The sequence below is a fragment of the Grampus griseus genome, assembly GCF_964374135.1.
Source record: "Grampus griseus genome assembly, chromosome: 5".
In the NCBI taxonomy this organism is placed as follows: domain Eukaryota; kingdom Metazoa; phylum Chordata; class Mammalia; order Artiodactyla; family Delphinidae; genus Grampus; species Grampus griseus.
Window position 1 is genome coordinate 124,861,177 of NC_138998.1, and position 19,125 is coordinate 124,880,301.

The 19,125-nt window shown below is 39.6% G+C and overlaps 1 protein-coding gene across 2 annotated transcripts in view; it reads left to right on the forward strand.

Moving 5' to 3' along the window:
* Nucleotides 1-2,360: 2,360 nt before the first annotated feature.
* The window catches only part of JAM2 (junctional adhesion molecule 2), a gene marked incomplete at its 3' end in the record, with an annotated part of 68,972 nt that continues 52,207 nt past the window's right edge, over nt 2,361-19,125 (forward strand). Inside the window, exon 1 of one of the 2 annotated variants that reach the window (XM_082654430.1) lies at nt 2,361-2,633. In XM_082654430.1, the coding sequence (XP_082510556.1) occupies nt 2,411-2,633 (223 nt within the window). In that variant the 5' untranslated portion in view covers nt 2,361-2,410. The remainder of the gene's footprint in view (nt 2,634-19,125) is intronic. The other variant, XM_082654429.1, reaches the window with a different exon arrangement.

Below are 19,125 nucleotides of genomic sequence, written 5' to 3' on the forward strand. Positions count from 1 at the left end.
AAGGCAACAATGTCTTATAGAACTTTCTGGAATGATGGCAATGCTACATATCTGCATTGTCCAGGAGGACAGACACTACTCGATGTGGCTATTGAGAACCTCAAACGTGACAAGTATGACCGGAGAATTGTATTTTAAATTTAATGGAATTCAAATTTATATAGCCACATGAATCTAGAGGCTACCATAAGGGACAGAGCAGTTCTACTGTGGATTATTTTATATCCTACCCTAGTGCTTTCCAAAAGCTCTTTACCTACAGGATAAGGTCTAGAGTCTATAGTATGACATTGAATGACACTCATAATCCAAACGTCTTTTCAGTTTCTGCTACCTCCCCTGCCCCCATTCCACATGTTCTACTCTAGCACTGTAGAAACTTGCTTTTCCTAAACAAGCCATAATTTTTAGATCTCTCAGCTTTTGAGCCTGCTCTTTGCTCTGCCTAGAATGCCCTTCCCTTATTTCCTTCCTTTCAAAAGTTGCCCCAACTTTCCATGCCGATAAAGAGTGTATGGGAGGATGTGTGTAGGTTATATGTCCTGCATGCATCCCCAACATAGGAACCTCCCCTTAGCCTTGACCTTTGACCTTGAACAAGCTGTTTAGCATCTCTCTGCCTGGTTATCTCATCTGTAGAGTGGGGATGATAATATTTTCTCTCTAACAGAGTTGTTGGAGGATTAGATATTGCAGTATTCAGACTCCACTGCTGAGAAAGCACTCAATAAAAAACGTATTATTTTCTGTCCTCCCGTAACGCTTATGACGTGGTATTTGAGGCCTTTCCAGGTGGGACTCATTCTCTCTTTCCTCAAGACTGTGAGCTCCTTAGCAGCAAAGACTTGATCTTGTTCATCATTGTCCTCCAGCAGCCGCATATTGTAGCTATTTGACAAATGCCTTGACTGGGGGACAGATAACTGAGTGAATCAATTATTCACATAGGGTGTCACAGAATTTTTTTTAAAAAGTACTCCTTTTGTGTGTGTGTATCTTTAGCAAGGAGCAAAAGAGGCAGATAGTTGGGGCAAGAATGAGAAAAGAGGGTGCCAACAACTTTTCTTGTAAAGCATTAAATCTTTCTTGTTACTCCCAGAAAAACTGGCGTTAAGCCTGTTGTTGAATCTGTATCCTTTCTCCTTGCTTGACTAGAGTATAGCTCTCACATTTTTGCCATTTTGACTTTCCTTTCTGGGTCCTCTGTCCCTCTCCCGCCATGGGCATTAAGCTTCCATCACTGTCACCAAGGAAACAGCAGGGATGCTCATTCCTCACAGCTCTGCATATCTGAACTCTGGTTGCCTTTGTCCACTGAGCTAACTAAATTCTTCGTGTGCACACCACTAAATCAACTGTCTTCTACACAGAACTTTAACATTATTCTACGTTAAAAAAAAAAAAAAAAGTGTAACTATTTCTTCTCTTGGGAATGGTCTTTTTCCAGACCTGTCAGTACTGTTGAATGCAGCGGACATTTTCGGTCCCTAGGAGTAAATATAAAAATTGCCTGTTTAGCCCTTGCACTGTGTGCACTGTAAGTGCGGGTCAATTTTAAAGCACTGCAACAGAGCATTCATAATGGGTTTCGCTTTTAAAAGCACTGTAGACCAAAAATAAACCTGACAAAGGGCAGCTGTAGAGTTTTAACATGTGGAAAACTCCACAGGCGGCAGTTATATAACTGGAAAGAAACATGATAAATATTTCACACCGTTAGATGAACTTCTAACTCTGACACGTGAAAAGCAAAGAACACAAAACACACCTCAACTCTCCAAAGAAGCAGAAAGCTTACACCGAGAAGAGACCAAGGCGATTGCTAAAATCTGAGTCCTGCCTTCCAGCTCGAGTCTTGATTGCTTTTTCCCCCCTTCGCCTCCAAGGCGGAGCCGGCGAACCCCATCTCCCCGGAGCGCCTACCCCGCAGGTTCGCGGGTTGGCCAGAAATTTTCCAAAGATCTCCACCCTTAGGCTGAAAACCCCCAGAGAAGTTTTGTGCCAAGGAGGGGAAGAGAGGAGTCGGAGCAAGGCAGGCGCAGTCCCCCCTCCTCCGCGCCCCACCCCCAAGCCCTGCGGCCAGCGCCTCCCGCGCCCGGGCTCCTCGCCCTGGGGGACAGCTGGCAGCCCCGCGCCGGACCAGACACAAAGCCGATCAATCCCGGCGGCGCGGGGGCGGGGGCCGCCCGCCCCGCCAGGGCTTCCCTTCCGCCCGTCGCCTCCTCCGGCCCCCTCCTTAGGACCCAGCCGACACCTCGTCCGGCTTCCTCGGCCCGCCCCGTCCCAACCTCCCCACACGCCCCCCCCCCGAAAGAAAAAGAACTGTCCAGATCCCCCCAGGTCCCCGGTTAGGCCAGACCCGCCTCTAGGGAGCCGGTTAAGAAGACGCCCCTGGAAGGGGGAAACTGACATGCCATCAGGCCCCGCCCCTCCCCTCCCCTGCAAGAGTGTCTCTGCTCCCGCCCCGAGAAGTTTAGTGCCCCCCCGGGCTGCCTCCCGCGCTTCCGCGCTCCCGCCGCCGGGACCCTCGGCTTCCGAGGAGTCGGCAGCTCCCGACCCCGCGAAGATGGCGAGGAGGAGCCGCCACCGCCTCCTCCTGTTGCTGCTGCGCTACCTGGTGGTCGCCCTGGACTGTAAGTTGCTGGGGTACCGCCACCCTCCCACCCACTCCTGCTGAGACCAGCTCCCCCAAACCTCCAGCCCCTACTACGCTCGGCGCTGGCGGAGGGCTTTCTCTGGGGTCCCGGACGGAAGGTCTGCCGCGGGGCAGCTGACTTGACACCCAGCGAGCCCAGAATTCGAGGGTGCCGTCTGCGGCGGGGGGCCGGAGGTCTTCAGTTTAGTGTAAATCTCATCTGATTTTGTTAGTTCTAGTTAGAGAAAGTTAAGGGTCCACACCAGCAGGTTCTCATCTTGCAAAGTTGGGTTGAGTTTTCAAAGACACGGAAACGTGAATAGAATGCAAAACTCACTAACTCCTTAGAAGATGCTAAGATCCCAAGATGGCATCACTCGGAGGCAGGCGCCGGCCACACGCTTAGCACTAGAGCAGGGGGCACTATTAGAATTGTCATGGCTTTTGAGGGTCCCAATTGTGCCGCTAATGTGCAGTGCACTTTTGGGACGCGTGGTGGGAGGGAATTCCTGGCTGTTGAGCCAGAATTACTTGTATCCTCTCCACCTGTACATCTACATTCAGTTAGAGGAGTCTGGTCTGGGCGCTCCAGCCAGCTGCTGTGTCCTCAGCGTACGTCAACGGGATTGTTAGAAAGATACAGAAGCTCTGATGCAGTAGCGGGAGACGTCCCAAAGCCAACTTCACGGGATGGTTCTAAACAGGATTTTCACGGATTCTGGGCTCATAAGATTTAAAATCCTGGGAATGTTTCCTATTATTTTGTTTTTCTCGCATTAACTTTTTAGAAAAAAATGGAGGAGATTACAATAGATCTTTAGCACACTTAAGAAACGAAGTTTTCCTTTTTCTTTCGTTTTTCCTTTTTTTCTTTTTACTTTCCTTTTATTTATTTTTAATAGAATGCATTATTGTTGTTGCTATTCAAGTTCTGATAATATGATACTTAAAATAACCTGCAGGTTGCGTGTCTAATAGCATAAAACAATGACTCTTTCTCGAGCTCTCATTGCCTGAGTATTGCTCAGCTCAACGTGGTGTGAGTTTTTGTCCCTGAGTGGGGAAAGAAGGTGCAAGTTGTCTCAGTGAAGGGGGCATGTGCTGACCTATATTATAGGAAATCAAACCAAGAAGTCAAGGCTTCACAATAAAAACCATTACGCAATTTTGACATATCAATTGGTATCATGTTGAACACACAGACAAAAAAATCACTAATGCCGAAAGGCAACAAAGAGGCAGACTGGAGGAATTGTAACAAAACTACTGGAAAAGTTATGTATTTCACTGACAGTCTTAAATTTGAAATAAAAAGGACTGACTTTAGTGTAGAATTATCACTAATTAAAAACAGAGAAAATTATTTTACTCTGGTATTCCTACACAGTAATCAAAATAGAAATAATACACCCTAAGTTTGAAACTGTAGCCAAGAATAACCCAGAGGCAAACACAGGCTTAGATGAATAGGCAGAATAAGCGCTTTTTCAAGCTTTGGGTAAAGCTAACACTTTGGCCCTCCTAACCCTGACTCCTACAGGGGATTAATTTGGAAGTGTGCAGGGATCTTTTCTGTATTGTTCCTGGGATGCCAAAAGGTGTGGTATTGCAAGAATGTTTTATTTGCTTTTTTAAAATTTTTATAACAGTTTAGACTTAAAGAAAAATTACAAAGATGGTATAGAGAGTTCCCATATACACCACACCCACTTTCCCCTATTATTAATATTTTACATTAGTGTGATACATTTGTCACAATTAAGGAACCAATACTGATACATTATTATTAACTGAAGTCCATACTTTTTTCAGATTTCCTTCATTCTTCCCTGATGTTCTTTTCTGCTCCAGGATCCCATCCAGGACACCACAGTACATTTAGTAATCCTGTATGTATCCTTAGGCTCCTCTTAGCTGTGACAGTTTCTCAGACTTCCCTTGTTTTGTTATTACCTTGGCAGGTTTGAGGCGTATTGGCAAAATATTTTGTAGAATGTCCCTCAATTGGTATTTCTCTGATATTTTTCTCATGACTAGACTGGGTTTATGGTTTTTTTTGGAGGGCGATCTCCGAGGTGAAGTATCATTTTCATCACATCATATCAAGGGTACATACTGTGACCATGACTTATCACTGTTGATGTTAACCTTTATCACCTGGTCGGGTAGTGTATGCCAGGTATCTCCATGGGTTACCTTCCCCCCCACTTTCCATACTGTATTTTTTGGAAGGAAATCACTATGTACAACTCACACTTAAGGAAGAAGAGTTATACTCCACCTCCTTGAGGGTGGAGTAGCTCCATAAATTACTTGGAATTTCTCTGCTTGAGAGATGTCTCTCCCCCCACTCCATTCATTCATTCATTCATCTATTTTTTTTTTATGTCAGCATAAGCTCATCAATATTTATTTTGCACTTTGGATAACAGTCCAATACTATTTTATTTATTTTAGATTGTCAGCTTTGGCCATTGGGAGTTCTTAAAATTGGTTCCTGTGTCCCTTTGACATCCCCCCATCATTGTGTATATATGTGTGTTTGTTTGTTTGTTTTTGGCACTTCCTTACTTTCTGGTCCCACAAAGTGCTCCAGGCTGATCCTGTATATTTTCTGCTCCAGTTCCAGAATCAGCCACTGCTCCAAGGAGCCCTGGTTCCTTTGACTGGAGAATGGTATTAGAAACCAAGATCTGGGCACTAGGTACATTCATTGCTTTTAGGGTGTTGTTGAAAAAACAAGAATGTTCTTCGAGGCTAAGTTTCACCCCACCGTCCTATTTTTGATTTATCCACTCAGGTTTCACATCCAGGTCCAAAAACTGTACTGAAGGCTTACCTATGTATCACACTGTTCCTAGGACTTTCCTGTATGTTTTCTCTTTTTAAGTTCTCAACAAATGCATGAGATAGAACATATCTTCAACTTACAGGTAGGGACCCTAAGGCTCAGGAAAGCTAAGTTACTTGTCTGGGCTCACTTATCTAGGCTGGAAAGAGGTGGCACTGGGATTTGAAGATCAGAGACTTTGTTGCATAGATAGCTGGCCTTCACTCTCATTTTTCTGAACACTTAACTCTTTTTATCATCTTCATTCAAGAAAAGACAGTGGATTCCTTATGCTCTAATTATATCTCATCTTCTTGATATTCATCCCAAATACGACTGTACCACTCTTTTGTCTCAATCCTAATATGTATAATATCATGCTCATTCCCATTCTTTCCTTTTACTTCTATCTGTCAATATTCTTTGTTTCTTTTTGGTAGTCAGGAGGATTGCTTTTTGTTGTTGTTACTTAAATTATGATTTCAGTGTACCTGTTGATAGATGGACATTTATTTGTGTGTTTAGTTGAATTATATTTTTCTTTCCCACTAAAATAGAAGCTCCATGTGGGAAGAAATTTCTTGATGTTTGCTCACTACTGTATGTCCAGTGCTGAGCAAAGTGCTTGGTTAATAGTACGGGTAAATATACACCTGTTGAAGGGGAAGGGGATAAGGTGGAGTGGGTGGAAGAAATGTATGGATAGAGTTAATGATTGTATTATAAATCATGAAGCCCTAACTTATTCTGCGTAGGTGAGATGTCAGAAAAGGAGTTGAATGTGAATGAGAGCAGTGTGCTGTTCTTGGCAATACACATCTGGTGGCAGCTTGTCCTCAGATCTAGACTGGAACCCAAGCCAGGCAACTTGGCCTGAGTTTGTAATCTCTCATCAACTGACAAGGACCGTGGAGGCAGAGAGAGGTTTGGATCTTCTGCAAAATTACAAGGTTCTGCCTCTATGATGGAATTGACCCAAAACAGCACTCCAGGAAACCGGTGCCAGGAAAATTCTGCCCTCTGTCAACATTGTTAAGAGCAAAGCATCATAATCAACTAGCTGAAGAGAACTGGTTCCATCTTGACATAGTCAAGATGAATGCAAAGGTCAAATTGTGCTTGCTGGTAGACCTGATAATCATTTTAAGACAGTAACAGACATGACATTAAAAAGGAAGATGTCAAAAGCAAAAATATCAGCATAAAGAGAACAGTGAGTTCCCTATGGCTGAGGACACTCATTTACCCCTCCACATGAGCAGTTCAATGAGAGAAGCCCATGTGTATTTACACACATTTGCTCTGCGCATGGTTTCTATCACACTCTCTTCCTCCAGTGGGCCTATTTGGTGGAGAAGATGTATTAGACCATAGAGGCAAGAGCCACTGTGTTTGTTAAAGTCAGAGCAGCAGAAATCTGTAAAAGCCATTGTTTAAAATAACATTTCTTTACATCCCATAACAATGTAGTGACACCACTGCTGAGCCGATACTACAGGCTACCTGTATTGCCAGATTGATGTTTTTTTAAAAATAAATTTATTTATTTTATTTTTGGATGGGTCTTCGTTGCTGCGCGTGGGCTTTCTCTGGTTGCAGCCAGCAGGGGCTACTCCTCGTTGCGGCGCGCAGGCTTTTCACTGCAGTGGCTTCTCTTGTTGCGGAGCACGGCCTCTACGCACGCAGGCTTCAGTAGTTGTGGCACGTGGGCTCAGTAGTTGTGGCTCGTGGGCTCTAGAGTGCAGGCTCAGTAGTTGTGTTGCACGGGCTTAGTTGCTCTGCGGCATGTGGGATTTTCCCGGACCAGGGCTCGAACCCCTGCCCCCTGCACTGGCAGGCGGATTCTTAACCACTGCGCCACCAGGGAAGCCCTCCCAGATTGACGTTTCGAGGAAGATGAGGGTGAGTCAGAATCTGGGTCAAGTGCTTTCTTTGGCAAAAAAAGAAAAAGAAAACTTAAAACTGAGCACTACTTTCTTGGAAGGTGTTACTGAGGTTAGAACTCAGGGAAAAAAAGCCCAACTATATTAGTTTCCTATTGTCACAGTAACAAATTACGATAAATTTAATGCCGCACAAATTTATTATCTTAAATTTCTAGAGGTCAGAAGTGTGAAATAGGTCTCACTGGGCTAAAATCGAGGTATGGGGAGGGCAGTGTTCCTTCTGGAGGGTCTAGGGGAGAATCTGTTTCTGTGTGTTTTCCAGCTTCTAGAGGCCAGCCATGGCCCCATTCCTCCAGATGCAAAGCCAGCGATGCCAGGCTGCCATATCTCTGGTTCTCTCTCTTCTGCCTCCCTCTTCCACTTATAAGGACCATTAAAATTGCATCAGGCCCACCTGGGTAATCCAGAATAATCTACTCATCTCAAGATCAGCTGGTTAGCGACTTTAATTCCATCTGCAACCTTATTTCCTATTTACCATGTAAGGTAACATATTTATAGGTTCCTGGAATTAGGATGTGGACACCTTGCCGGGGGTGGGGGGGATTATTTTGCCTACCACAGGAACCAAAATTAGGATGTGTGTAATCGGTGTTGTGGCCAAGAACATTCTAGAGCCTATGGAGCAACCATAACTCTTCCCTTTAAATTATACTTCATAGTGTTATAGATTTGCATTTTTTGAGCTGTATTTCAGATGGCATAGTGTAGTGGTAAAGAGGACGTACTCTGATGCTGAACTCTGCTCACTTACTAGCTTTGTGACTTTGTACAAGTTATTTGACTTTTGTGTGGGTTAGTTGACCCATCTGTAATGGTGACAATCCCAATAACAGTACTTACCTCATAGAGGTTTAGGGAGAAAGAAATGTGTTCACATGTATAAAGCATTTAAAAAACTGTTACTGTTGTTATTGTTAAAATTTGGGGGCAATGAAGTTAAACATTCATATTATCACTTATAATGGATTTCTGACATTTCTGAGAGTCATAGACAAAGAATAGGCTGTTTCATAAGTACTGTACTAGTTTAAACAGCCTGTTTTATTTACTTTTATTATTTTAAGAGTTTATTTTAGGGAATTCCCTGGCGGTCTAATGGTTAGGACTCCACGCTTCCACTGCAGTGGGCACTGGTTCAATCCCTGGTCGGGAATTAAGATTCCACAAGCCGTGCAGCATGGCCAAAAAGTAAAATAAAATAACTAAAATGTTAGATTAAAAACTTTAAAATGTTAAAAAAGAATTTTTTTAGAATGTGTTTTTTTAAGTTTTATTACAGAATACACACACATACATCTCTATCTATCTATGAAAAGATTATACTCGTAACCAGGTAAAGAAGATGAGGGAGACCATTTCTGATGGTGCCAGCAGCATGCACAGATGTCCCTGGGGGAGAGCGTTCAGGAAGAGGGTGAAGGAATAAAATAAGTTCTTTAAGGCCAGAGTATGGAGAGCAGGGGAGGGTGAGAGGCAGCAGCCAGGCGGTGGAGGGCTTTGTGAGACACAGTTAGGATTTTGAATTTATCCTAAAGTAAGGAGAAGCCATTGAAGGCTTTTAAACGCTGAATATCCGTCAGATTTGCATTTCAAAAAGAGAACCCAGTGGATGGAGGATAGAGAATGGGCAGAATGGGTAGGTGGGAAGTTGGAAGTGGGGAGACCAGTGATTGGAGTGGTCCAGGCAATTACTTCCTAAGTATGTCTTTTATATAGTTTACTGAAATATATACATACACAAACGTATATCATTAAACATATACATATACCCACAGAAAATTGTTTTATTATTTGAAATGTAGTTAATTAATCAGGGATTTGAGAAAAATTGTTCTTTGGTTTTTAAGGATTTTTTTAAAAAAATCATGTATACTGGAGGTGTTTCCAACTTTCTGTTCAGCTCCCAGCATATAAACGTAAAACAGTAGCTCTTTGGGTTACTATTTCTCTTCTTTCAGTGTTGTTCTCTTTTCCAGTACCTGAGTTTGTCTTCCATCAGTATTGTTTTAAGTGTTTTTAGAGTTTCACCAAGTTGCCACCCTTTGGAGGGTGACTTGATTAGCTGTGATGGCCTTCTATATTACTAAGGGTATGAGTGTGTGCATGAGAGAGAGAGAGAGAGAGAGAGAGAGAGAGAAAGAGAGAGAGAGAGGATGTGTGTGCTCAAATGAATGCCTGCTGACAGGCCCACAGAACCCTACTGAGGATCTTCAAACCAATGAGTGGGTCAGCAGTGTTCTGCAGTTTGAATTGTTCTTATGTTTTATGAGGAGAGAAGCAGAACACTGTCCTGGACCTAGTCCTGTGAAGTAGGTCAGGAACTGCTCTCTTAAAGGGAACCCTCCTACACTGTTGATGGGAATATAAATTGGTGCAGTCACTATGGAAGCAGTATGGAGGTTCCTTAAAAAACTAAAAATAGACTTACCATATGATCCAGCAATCCCATTCCTGGGCACAGATCCGGAAAAGACAAAAACTCTAATTTGAAAAGATACAGGCATCCCAGTGTTCATTGAAGCTCTATTTACAATAGCCAAGACATGGAAGCAACCTAAATGTCCATTGACAGATGAATAGATAAAGAAGATGTGGTAAATATACACAGTGGAATATTACTCAGCCATAAAAAGAATGAAATAATGCAGTAAGTCAGACAGAGAAATATAAATAGCATATAATATCACTTATATGTGGAATCTAAAATGAACTTATTTCCAAAACAGAAATAGACTTACAGACATAGAAAACAAACTTGTGGTTACTAAAAAGGAAGGGCGGGGAGGGATAAATTAGGAGTTTGGGATTAATAGATTCACACTACTATATATAAAATAGATAAACAACAAGGACGTACCATGTAGCACAGGGAACTATATTGAATATCTTATAATAAGCCTATAATGGAAAAGAATCTGAAAAAGAATATATATATATATATACTTTGTTGTATACCTGAAACTAACACAATATTGTAAGTCAACTATACTTCAATAAAAAAATAATAATTTAAAAAATATATTTTTCGGAAACAATTTTGAACGGTTCCCGAAGTACAACCACAGAACTGTATAGTGTTCTAAAGGACAGAATTCGACGAGTACTGATTAAACCATAATTTTCCTCCCAGAAATTCTGTAAAACTATTGAAAATAGAGGTAAACACTTCATTTTGCTCTGAGTAAACGGGTCATTCATGCCTGTTCAACTGCGTTCTCCAGGTCTTCAAAGGATCTCCTACTGCTGTTGTTGACATTGCTAACAGCCCACTGGGAAAGAAACTTTGTGGAGAAAAATGTCAAATATTTCCTTCTAGAAACTGGAAGTGGGGAAACGTACAAGAGGGGACTCTATGTGAGTAAATAAAGTGCTCTTGAATGATTTAAAAAAGAAAAAGAGCCACTCTCTTAGCTTTCCACTGTCTGGGCTCCAAAAGCCCTGAGCATCCTCGTGAGCATAACTGACATGAGTTTTAGTCCTTAACTAAAGAGTCTTGTCTTTCTCTCTCTCTCATGTCATTGGACTCAAGATTTTATTTGTTTCGTTGGATTTTCTATTTTGTTTTAGTCTTCAAAGTGCCTCACAGGGACATTTTGGGACAAATTTGTCTTTATATTTGTACAGAGTGAAGAAGCCTAGCTGGTCTCTCTCCTTTATGCAAGGTGTTTCCGGTTTGCTGGCTCACATCTTGTGAAAAGAGTCACCTGCTGTTTTCAGTTTTAGCTTTTCTCACACTATGAAAACTTGCTCAATACTTTATGATGGACGTGATCAAAGACAAAAATAGATCACTGTTAAATGCATCTACTTACATGTTCAACTAGCATAATTTATGTATATGGTGAATTCGAACATCACAGAAAAGTCATCAAATGAGAACTGTCTCCTTTACAGTCCTCCTGATTTTTATTCCACTCCCACTCTTTTAATCTGATTGTTTAATTGAGGTATAGTTGATGTACAATATTATATAAGTTTCAGATATACGACATTCACAATTTTTAAAGGTTATACTCGGTTTATAGTTATTATACAATATTGGTTATATTCCCTGTGCTGTACAATATATCCTTGTAGCTTGTTTATCGTATGCATAGTAGGTTGTACCTCTTAATCTCCTACCCCTATGTTGTCCCTTTCCCTCACTCCCTCCGCTCGTAACCACTAGTTCATTCTCTATACCTGTGAGTCTGTTTCCTTTTTGTTATATTCACTAGTTTGTTTTATTTTTTAGATTCCACATATAAGTGATATTATACAGTATTTGTCTTTCTCTGATTTATTTCACTAAGCATAATACTCTCCAAGTCCACCCATGTTGTTGCAAATGACAAATTTTCATTCTCTTTTTATGGCTGAGTAATATTGCATTGTGTTTGTGTGTGTATGTGTGTGTGTGTGTGTGTGTGTGTGTGTGTATGAGACATCTTCTTTATCCATTCATCTGTTGATAGACACTTAGGTTGCTTCTATATCTTGGCTACTGTAAATAATGCTGCTATGAACATCGGGGTGCATGTATCTTTTTGAATTAGTGTTTTTGTTTTCTTCAGATATATGCCCTGAAATGGAATTGCTGCATCACATGGTAGCTCTGTTTTTAGTTTTTTGAGGAACCCGCATGCTGTTTTTCACAGTGCTTGCACCAATTTACATTCCTACCAATAGTGTATAAGGGTTCCCTTTTCTCTACTTCCTCATCAATGAAGTAGCCCACTCTTAAGTTTCTTGCATGTGATTCCAGAAAAATCGTGGGGCGGGGAATGTAGTTCCAGCATATATGAGCATACCTGTATAGTTTCTTTAAAAATAAAAATTACTGTGCTTAATGTTCTGCAACTTCCAACAGATCAAATCATATTGTGTATAATATTCTGTGCTTTCCTACAAAGTATCTATTTTTACCAGTAACTAAAGCCACAACCCAAAGCTGGGTCACCAAACAGGACTCATGATAACATCTTGAAGAGGCCTTTTTAAAACCCTATGCCAAGATGCAGTAGGGTCGATCTTCTAGTTAAAACCACTAAATATAAGTAGTGAAACCAAGTGCTATAACAAAACAGAGGGAAATAAACTCCCAAACCAGTGATCAAAACTAGAAAGAGAAAAATTCCAACCGAGACCCAGTGAAAAAATCCAAAGGAGAAAAGAGTAAGGGCCAGAGAGGACAGAGACAGCAGCACCAGCTAGGATTTACAGACAAGTGAAAGCTGCTGCTATTTTTAAAGGAGAGGAAAGAAGTAATGACCATGAATAAAATTGGAACACATTGAGCTACTGGGAAAGTGCTAAATTTGAAAAGAGAGAATTGTGTTTATATTTTAAAAAAATGCTCTAGAGTCACTTTAAAATAGGAGTGGATTCTAATCAAAAGTAGAATGGACATATGAAATAAACAATGACTCAAGTGTAAATAAACACTGATCTATTCAATCCAATAATTTAATTACTGGTTATTATTATTTAATCCAATAATCTAAACACAGTGAGCTCTGCCATAAAATATATAAAAGTTTTACATAAACTGATTGGAGCTATGGTATCACTGTACTATGACGCCATATAATGCTTTCGGTCCCAGAAGAAGTCAGGTTCTTTTGTGTTTGTGCCGTGTGTGTGTGTGTGTGTGTGTGTGTGTGTGTAAGGGAGTGAACCTCTATGGCATTTTATCTAGATACAATGTTTCTCCTCCCAGCCTCCATCTCTTCTACTGTCATTGTCCTCCTTGTTCAAATGTTCTCCATGTTGCCAAACGCAAGTCCTCTCTGAAAGTCTAAGTCCAAAATCCCTTACCTCTTCTTTTTTTTTTTTTTTTTTGCGGTACGCGGGCCTCTCACTGTTGTGGCCTCTCCCGTTGTGGAGCACAGGCTCCGGACGTGCAGGCTCAGCGGCCATGGCTCATGGGCCCAGCCACTCCGCGGCATGTGGGATCTTCCCGGACCGGGGCACGAACCTGTGTCCCCTGCATCGGCAGGCGGACTCTCAACCACTGCGCCACCAGGGAAGCCCTCAAACTTTTTTTTTTGATTCCATATTCTACTTTTTTTTTTTTAAAGAGCGTATGCCCCAATGTAAGTTTTTGGTTATAAATTATATACATGTATTTTTGTATCAATATATTACATTAATTATAAAATATACATAAAATAAATATTATATTAGATGCAAACACTAATACCTTTGGGCAGAAATGAAGTGGTGGTAGCCCTATATTACAGAGTTTGATAAAGGCTCTGTAATTAAAACACTGTGGGACTGGTACATGAAGAGACTGACAGACCGATGGAACAGAATATAAAGTCCAGAAATTGGCGCAAGTTCATTTATAAATTTAGGATAGACAGGGATAAAAATAGAGATCTATCTATCTAAACCTACCTTTCTATATGTCTGTATTTATCTATCTATCTATTTATCCACATATAAAATGGTAGCATCTCAAACCATTGAGAATTCTTATTAAATGTTGTTACAACAGTTGTGCAGTGATTTAAGGTAAATTGGATCTGAACCTGATAGTGTACATAGGGATAAAGTCCAAATGAATCAGAGATCTAAATGTAAGTAAGTAAGCAAATAAATAAGACCATTGCCCACAAACAAAACAAAACAAACAAAACAAAACAGAACAAAGCATGGTACGTTCTTCTATGAATTGGACTATATATCCAAAGAGCATCTGCATGAAAAAAATAAAACACTATACACACATCAAAAGATAAATGTCTAATTGGGAAAATATATTTGTAGTTTAATCCTCAACCAAAGAGTATTATCACTGATATAACAAAGAGCCCATAAAAATGGAAAGAGAATAAAAATATAAAGAACAAAATAGAAAAATGGCACATGGGCATGCCAACACACACACACACACACACACACACACACACACACAAGCAAACCCCAGAGAGTTCCCAGAAGAAAAATTCAAATGATTCTTCAAGTATGAAGCTCTTTGGAATTCACTGGCCGTCTAGTGATAGGACTCCTTGCTTTTACTGCCAAGGCTCCCGGGTTCAATCCCTGGTCAGGGAACTAAGATCCCACAAGCTGCGCAGCCAAAAAAAAAAAAAAAAAAAAAACTGATAAGTATGAAGCTCTGCTCAACATAACTTGAAAGGTAAATTATTAAATCTTCACAAAGACTGCATCTCTTGTCTACCAGATTAGCAAAAACATATAACTCATCTGCATGTTCCTTTACTGAGGTTGTATGGAAATAGGCACTTTCACACACTCTTGATGGGCAGTGTAATGAGGTGTCTGCTCTGGAGTGGAATTCAGCAGTGTGTAGAAGAATTACATATCTACCCTTTGACTCATCCACCCCACTACTGGGAGCTTGTTCCAGAGCTGTATAAAACAGGACATGATTCATGCATAATATTATTTGTTAAAAAAAGACTGAAAACAATCAAATACCCATCAGTAGGGGGTTGACTGAATAAATAAAATGGTGTGCAATGTTGTCATGAAAAGGAATGAGGGCAGTCTCCATGTATGGATATAGTAAGTGAAAAAAGCAAGGTACAGAACTGTATAGCTTCACATGCTACATTTTTCGTAAGAAAGAAATGCTGGGAAGTTAAATGAAAACTATTCACAATGGGTAGAAGAGACAGGAATAGAACAGATTTCTCTTAATAACTTATTACATAGATTTGATTTTGAAAACTTAAAGGTTTTATTTAAAAGATAAAATTCATTAAAGCATCCATCTGTGAAAATTGAAAACAGATGGAAAGAGATGAACCTACTGTATATCAAATCAGTGATATAACCACATAGAGGAAAGAAGCTCCAGTCTGAGCTTAGAAAATAATATTCCCCTGAATAGTAGGATATACTTTAGGGATGAATAAAGCTACAAATACTTTGTAAACTAAAGTAATTTAAAATAGTGGTTTTGTTCTTTTGAAACTACTTTGTATTACAGGACAATTCAAATCAGTAATTATATCGATATAGAAAGATAAAGATTTTCATTGTAGGAAAAAAGAGATACATGTATAATGTTTTTTAAAAAGGTAAGTTAAAGCCCTATAATGGTATATTTGATTTGAAAAATCACTATGAACTCATGATGCTTTTTTCAGATGCAAGAATCTGAAAAAGAATATATATATACATAAACATATATATGTATATATATATATATATATATACAGTAACTGAATCACCTTGCTGTATACCTGAAACTAACATTATAAATCAACTGTATTTAAATTTTAAAAAATGAAAGAAAAAGAAAAATACAAAAAAAAAAGAAAGAATGACACATTTTCTGTATCTGTCTACTAAAAAGGCCTAGATGAAATCACAACCTGTATCAGTCAGCTCTTATGAAGTAACAAAACCCACCCAAATCTCAGTAGTTTGCAACTATATGCATCATTTTTGCTGCTTTTCAATTTTGGTGGCTCCAGGTCAGCTGCAAAATCTCTGCTTTACATGTCTCATTCCTGGCCCCAGGCTGAAAGAGCTGCCCCTATTTGGGAGAGACAGTCCTTGTGGCCAAGGGCAAAGGCAGGAGGCAGAGCTAAATCATGCAACAGCTCTGAAAGCATCCACTTAACATGATGGATGTCCACTGGTCAAAGCACGTCACATGGCCAGACCTGGAACTGGGGTAGGGGAGTGTATTCTGCCTGCCACGATGCCCTGGAAACCATGCGATAATAAGTGGGAAGGGAATGAGTAGTTGGGAATAATAATATAATCTATTCTACAACCCCATAAAAATGATCACAAACAGACTGTGATCTAGATACCATTCCACACTAGCAGTGACTCGGGATCTTTGGAGGAGCATCTGATTCCGTGTTTAGAGTTGGGCATATATGAGTGTGGGACATTTTGTTGCACCAGAAAGCAAGTTAGAACTCTCCGAGCTACTGAGGTTGTGTCTAAAAGACACAGGAATCAACATAAAAGGGCTCCCTTTGGCCAAATTAGAGGCAATTTGAGAATCAAAAAAATTTTTTTAAATATTGAATGCAATTGATTTAAAGATGTTGAATATATTTTTTTAATGTATTAATTATGCAGATACCAAAAAGAGAGAGAAAGTCAATTAGAAAAAAAAAAAAAAGACACAGTTACCACGCTTTGGTCACCATCTGAACTAAGTCAGTTTCTTCTTACTCTGATATTTGGCAGTCAATAATAAGGCTTTGTCCTGCTTGCCTTTATGTTTGCATATGTAACCACATCCTTAATTGACAAGGAAAAGTTCTTCTTTTTAGAATTCAAGCTAATAAATGCACAAAGATAATAGAAAAAATAGAAACTAATTATCATTATCCTGAAACTTGTAATTGGCTTAGGATATGATTATTAATGCGTAAAAACAGAAAAAATGTTGATGGGAAACTTTACAATGGAGGAATCAGTCTCTTTATCACCTGAAACCACTATTTAGTCTTAACGTCATTAAAAGTGGCACAACCAAACATTCAGTGATATAATAGGAAGCATATAACATTCCCTATGTAGTATTTTTACCATCCCTCAAAAAAAATAGTGACCTTTCCTTGAATCAACCCTCTAGACAAGCTAACTTCTTTTTGAAGGAGAGTAGATACATAGATTAAATGACCCCACAAGGCCACACACAAACTCAGAAACTGGGCTTTTCTACAGAATAACTGACCAGGTTTCTGCAACAAGTCAATGGCATGAAAGGAAAAAATAAAAGGGAGGAAAGAGCAGGTTAGCTTTAGATTAGAACAAACCAAGACAAAAAGCCTACAAAGCAAATGTAATGTTGAGACATGGTTTGGATCCTGATTCAAATAAAACATCAAGCAAATTGGACTAGGGCTGGATATTAGATTATACCAAGGAAGTATTTTAAATTTTGTTAGTTGTTCTAATGGAGTTGTAGACATATGTCTTCAATTTGAGTTGATACCTACTTAAATATTTAATAAAGAAAAAAATTTTTATATATATGATTTGCTTGAAAATTCCTCAACAACAAAAAGGGGTAGATGAAGTAAATGTGGCAAAGTCTTTATAACTGTTGAATCCAAATAATGAAATATGGGGGTTATTGTTCTGTTCTCTCCACTTTTATGTCTATTTGGAAATTTTTCATAGTAAAAAACTACTTAAACCCATAAATACAAATAAAGAGAAGAATGTGACAAATATATAGAAATTCTAATATTTTTATTCACCCCTCTGGGTTTTCTTATACATTCTACCTTAGAGTCTACTGGTTTACAGAGAAAATAAAAAGACCAAAGTGAGTCTACATAAGATATCTGAATTGTCTGTTTTCTTAAACTCCACATCTTAGCCAGGGTAGTCAATATAAGAAACCCACATTCTGTTTAAATAGCCCCCTTTTAAATCTAGTTTGTCTCTTTCACACTAATAAAATGCCTTCAGACAAACAAATGAACACCCTGCCACTAACTGGAACTCCACGATCCTGGGTTACACTGCAAAATCTGTTAGTAAATCCACTGCATAACAGCCGTTTTTCTTCATGATGTAGTGTGGATCTTTCGGTTCATTTATTTTGAAAGGAACTTTAATATTTTATTCCCTAAAATGTGAAAGGACCCATTAGGTGAGTGCATGTCATATTCATAGACTGATGGCAAGAAAAGATGAATGTAAAAAGTGAGTTGATTAAATTCCTAAATATTTAAAATTTTTTCTCCTGCATTTATTTAATGCAGGCTGACTCAATCAGGCCTTTCTTATCAAGCATCTGGCTCTTCTGAACAACAAAAGAGAACACTTGCAGCCTTCTTATAGGGTAAGGGCATATCCAGCATTTGACATTATCAACTCTTTCAAAATTGCTCATACTTTCTAAAATATTTAATGTTCAAACCCATGTCATTAATAACTTAATGTCAAGTTCCAAATGAGTTCTTTTATTTATTTATTTATTTATGGCTGCATTGGGTCTTTGTTGCTGCGAGCAGGCTTTCTCTAGTTGTGGCACGTGGGCTCAGTAGTTGTGGCTCACAGGGTTAGTTGCTCCGTGGCGTGTGGGATCTTCCAGGACCAGGGATCAAACCTGTGTACCCTGCATTGGCAGGAGGATTCTTAACCACTGCGCCACCAAGGATGTCCCCGAAATGAGTTCTTTATATGATTTAATTTCCCATAGTTCCTCGAACCCTGAAGACTCCAAAGCTCTAAAGATTCTCTAGAGAAGACTCTGGTTGTGGGGAAAAAATGGAAGAAATAGGGGCGTTTGGAAGCAACCTAGAGCCTGTGTCAGCAGCTTATGCACACTAGCAGTGTAGTCATTTATGTCAGAAGCTATTTTCAACACTTTCCCCCAATGCGCCATGAATTCATGAGCAAGAGAATGTAGATGTTAATAGAGGAAAGAGTTTCACTTCACCTTCCATTCTATTATTTCTTGGTTTTAGAGTGCAAGCAAGATTGCATCACAACCCTCTAATCGATTTTATATTTAGAGTCCTAATTATTTGAACAAACAAGTCGTATCTCTCTAGCCTGTACCATTTTACACGTTCAACTATTTATATGTTTAGTGGTGAGACACCCAAATCTGCTGAGGAATGATGAGAACAGTCAAAACTAGCCTTTTGCATTACATGGGCTAGAATAGCTGAAGAAATGTATTTTTCTAATTATTAGGGAAAAAAAGGACAAGTAATTTTGGAAGGGGGACACAGAGGTACTTTTTAATAAAGCTAAGTTACCTCACCAAT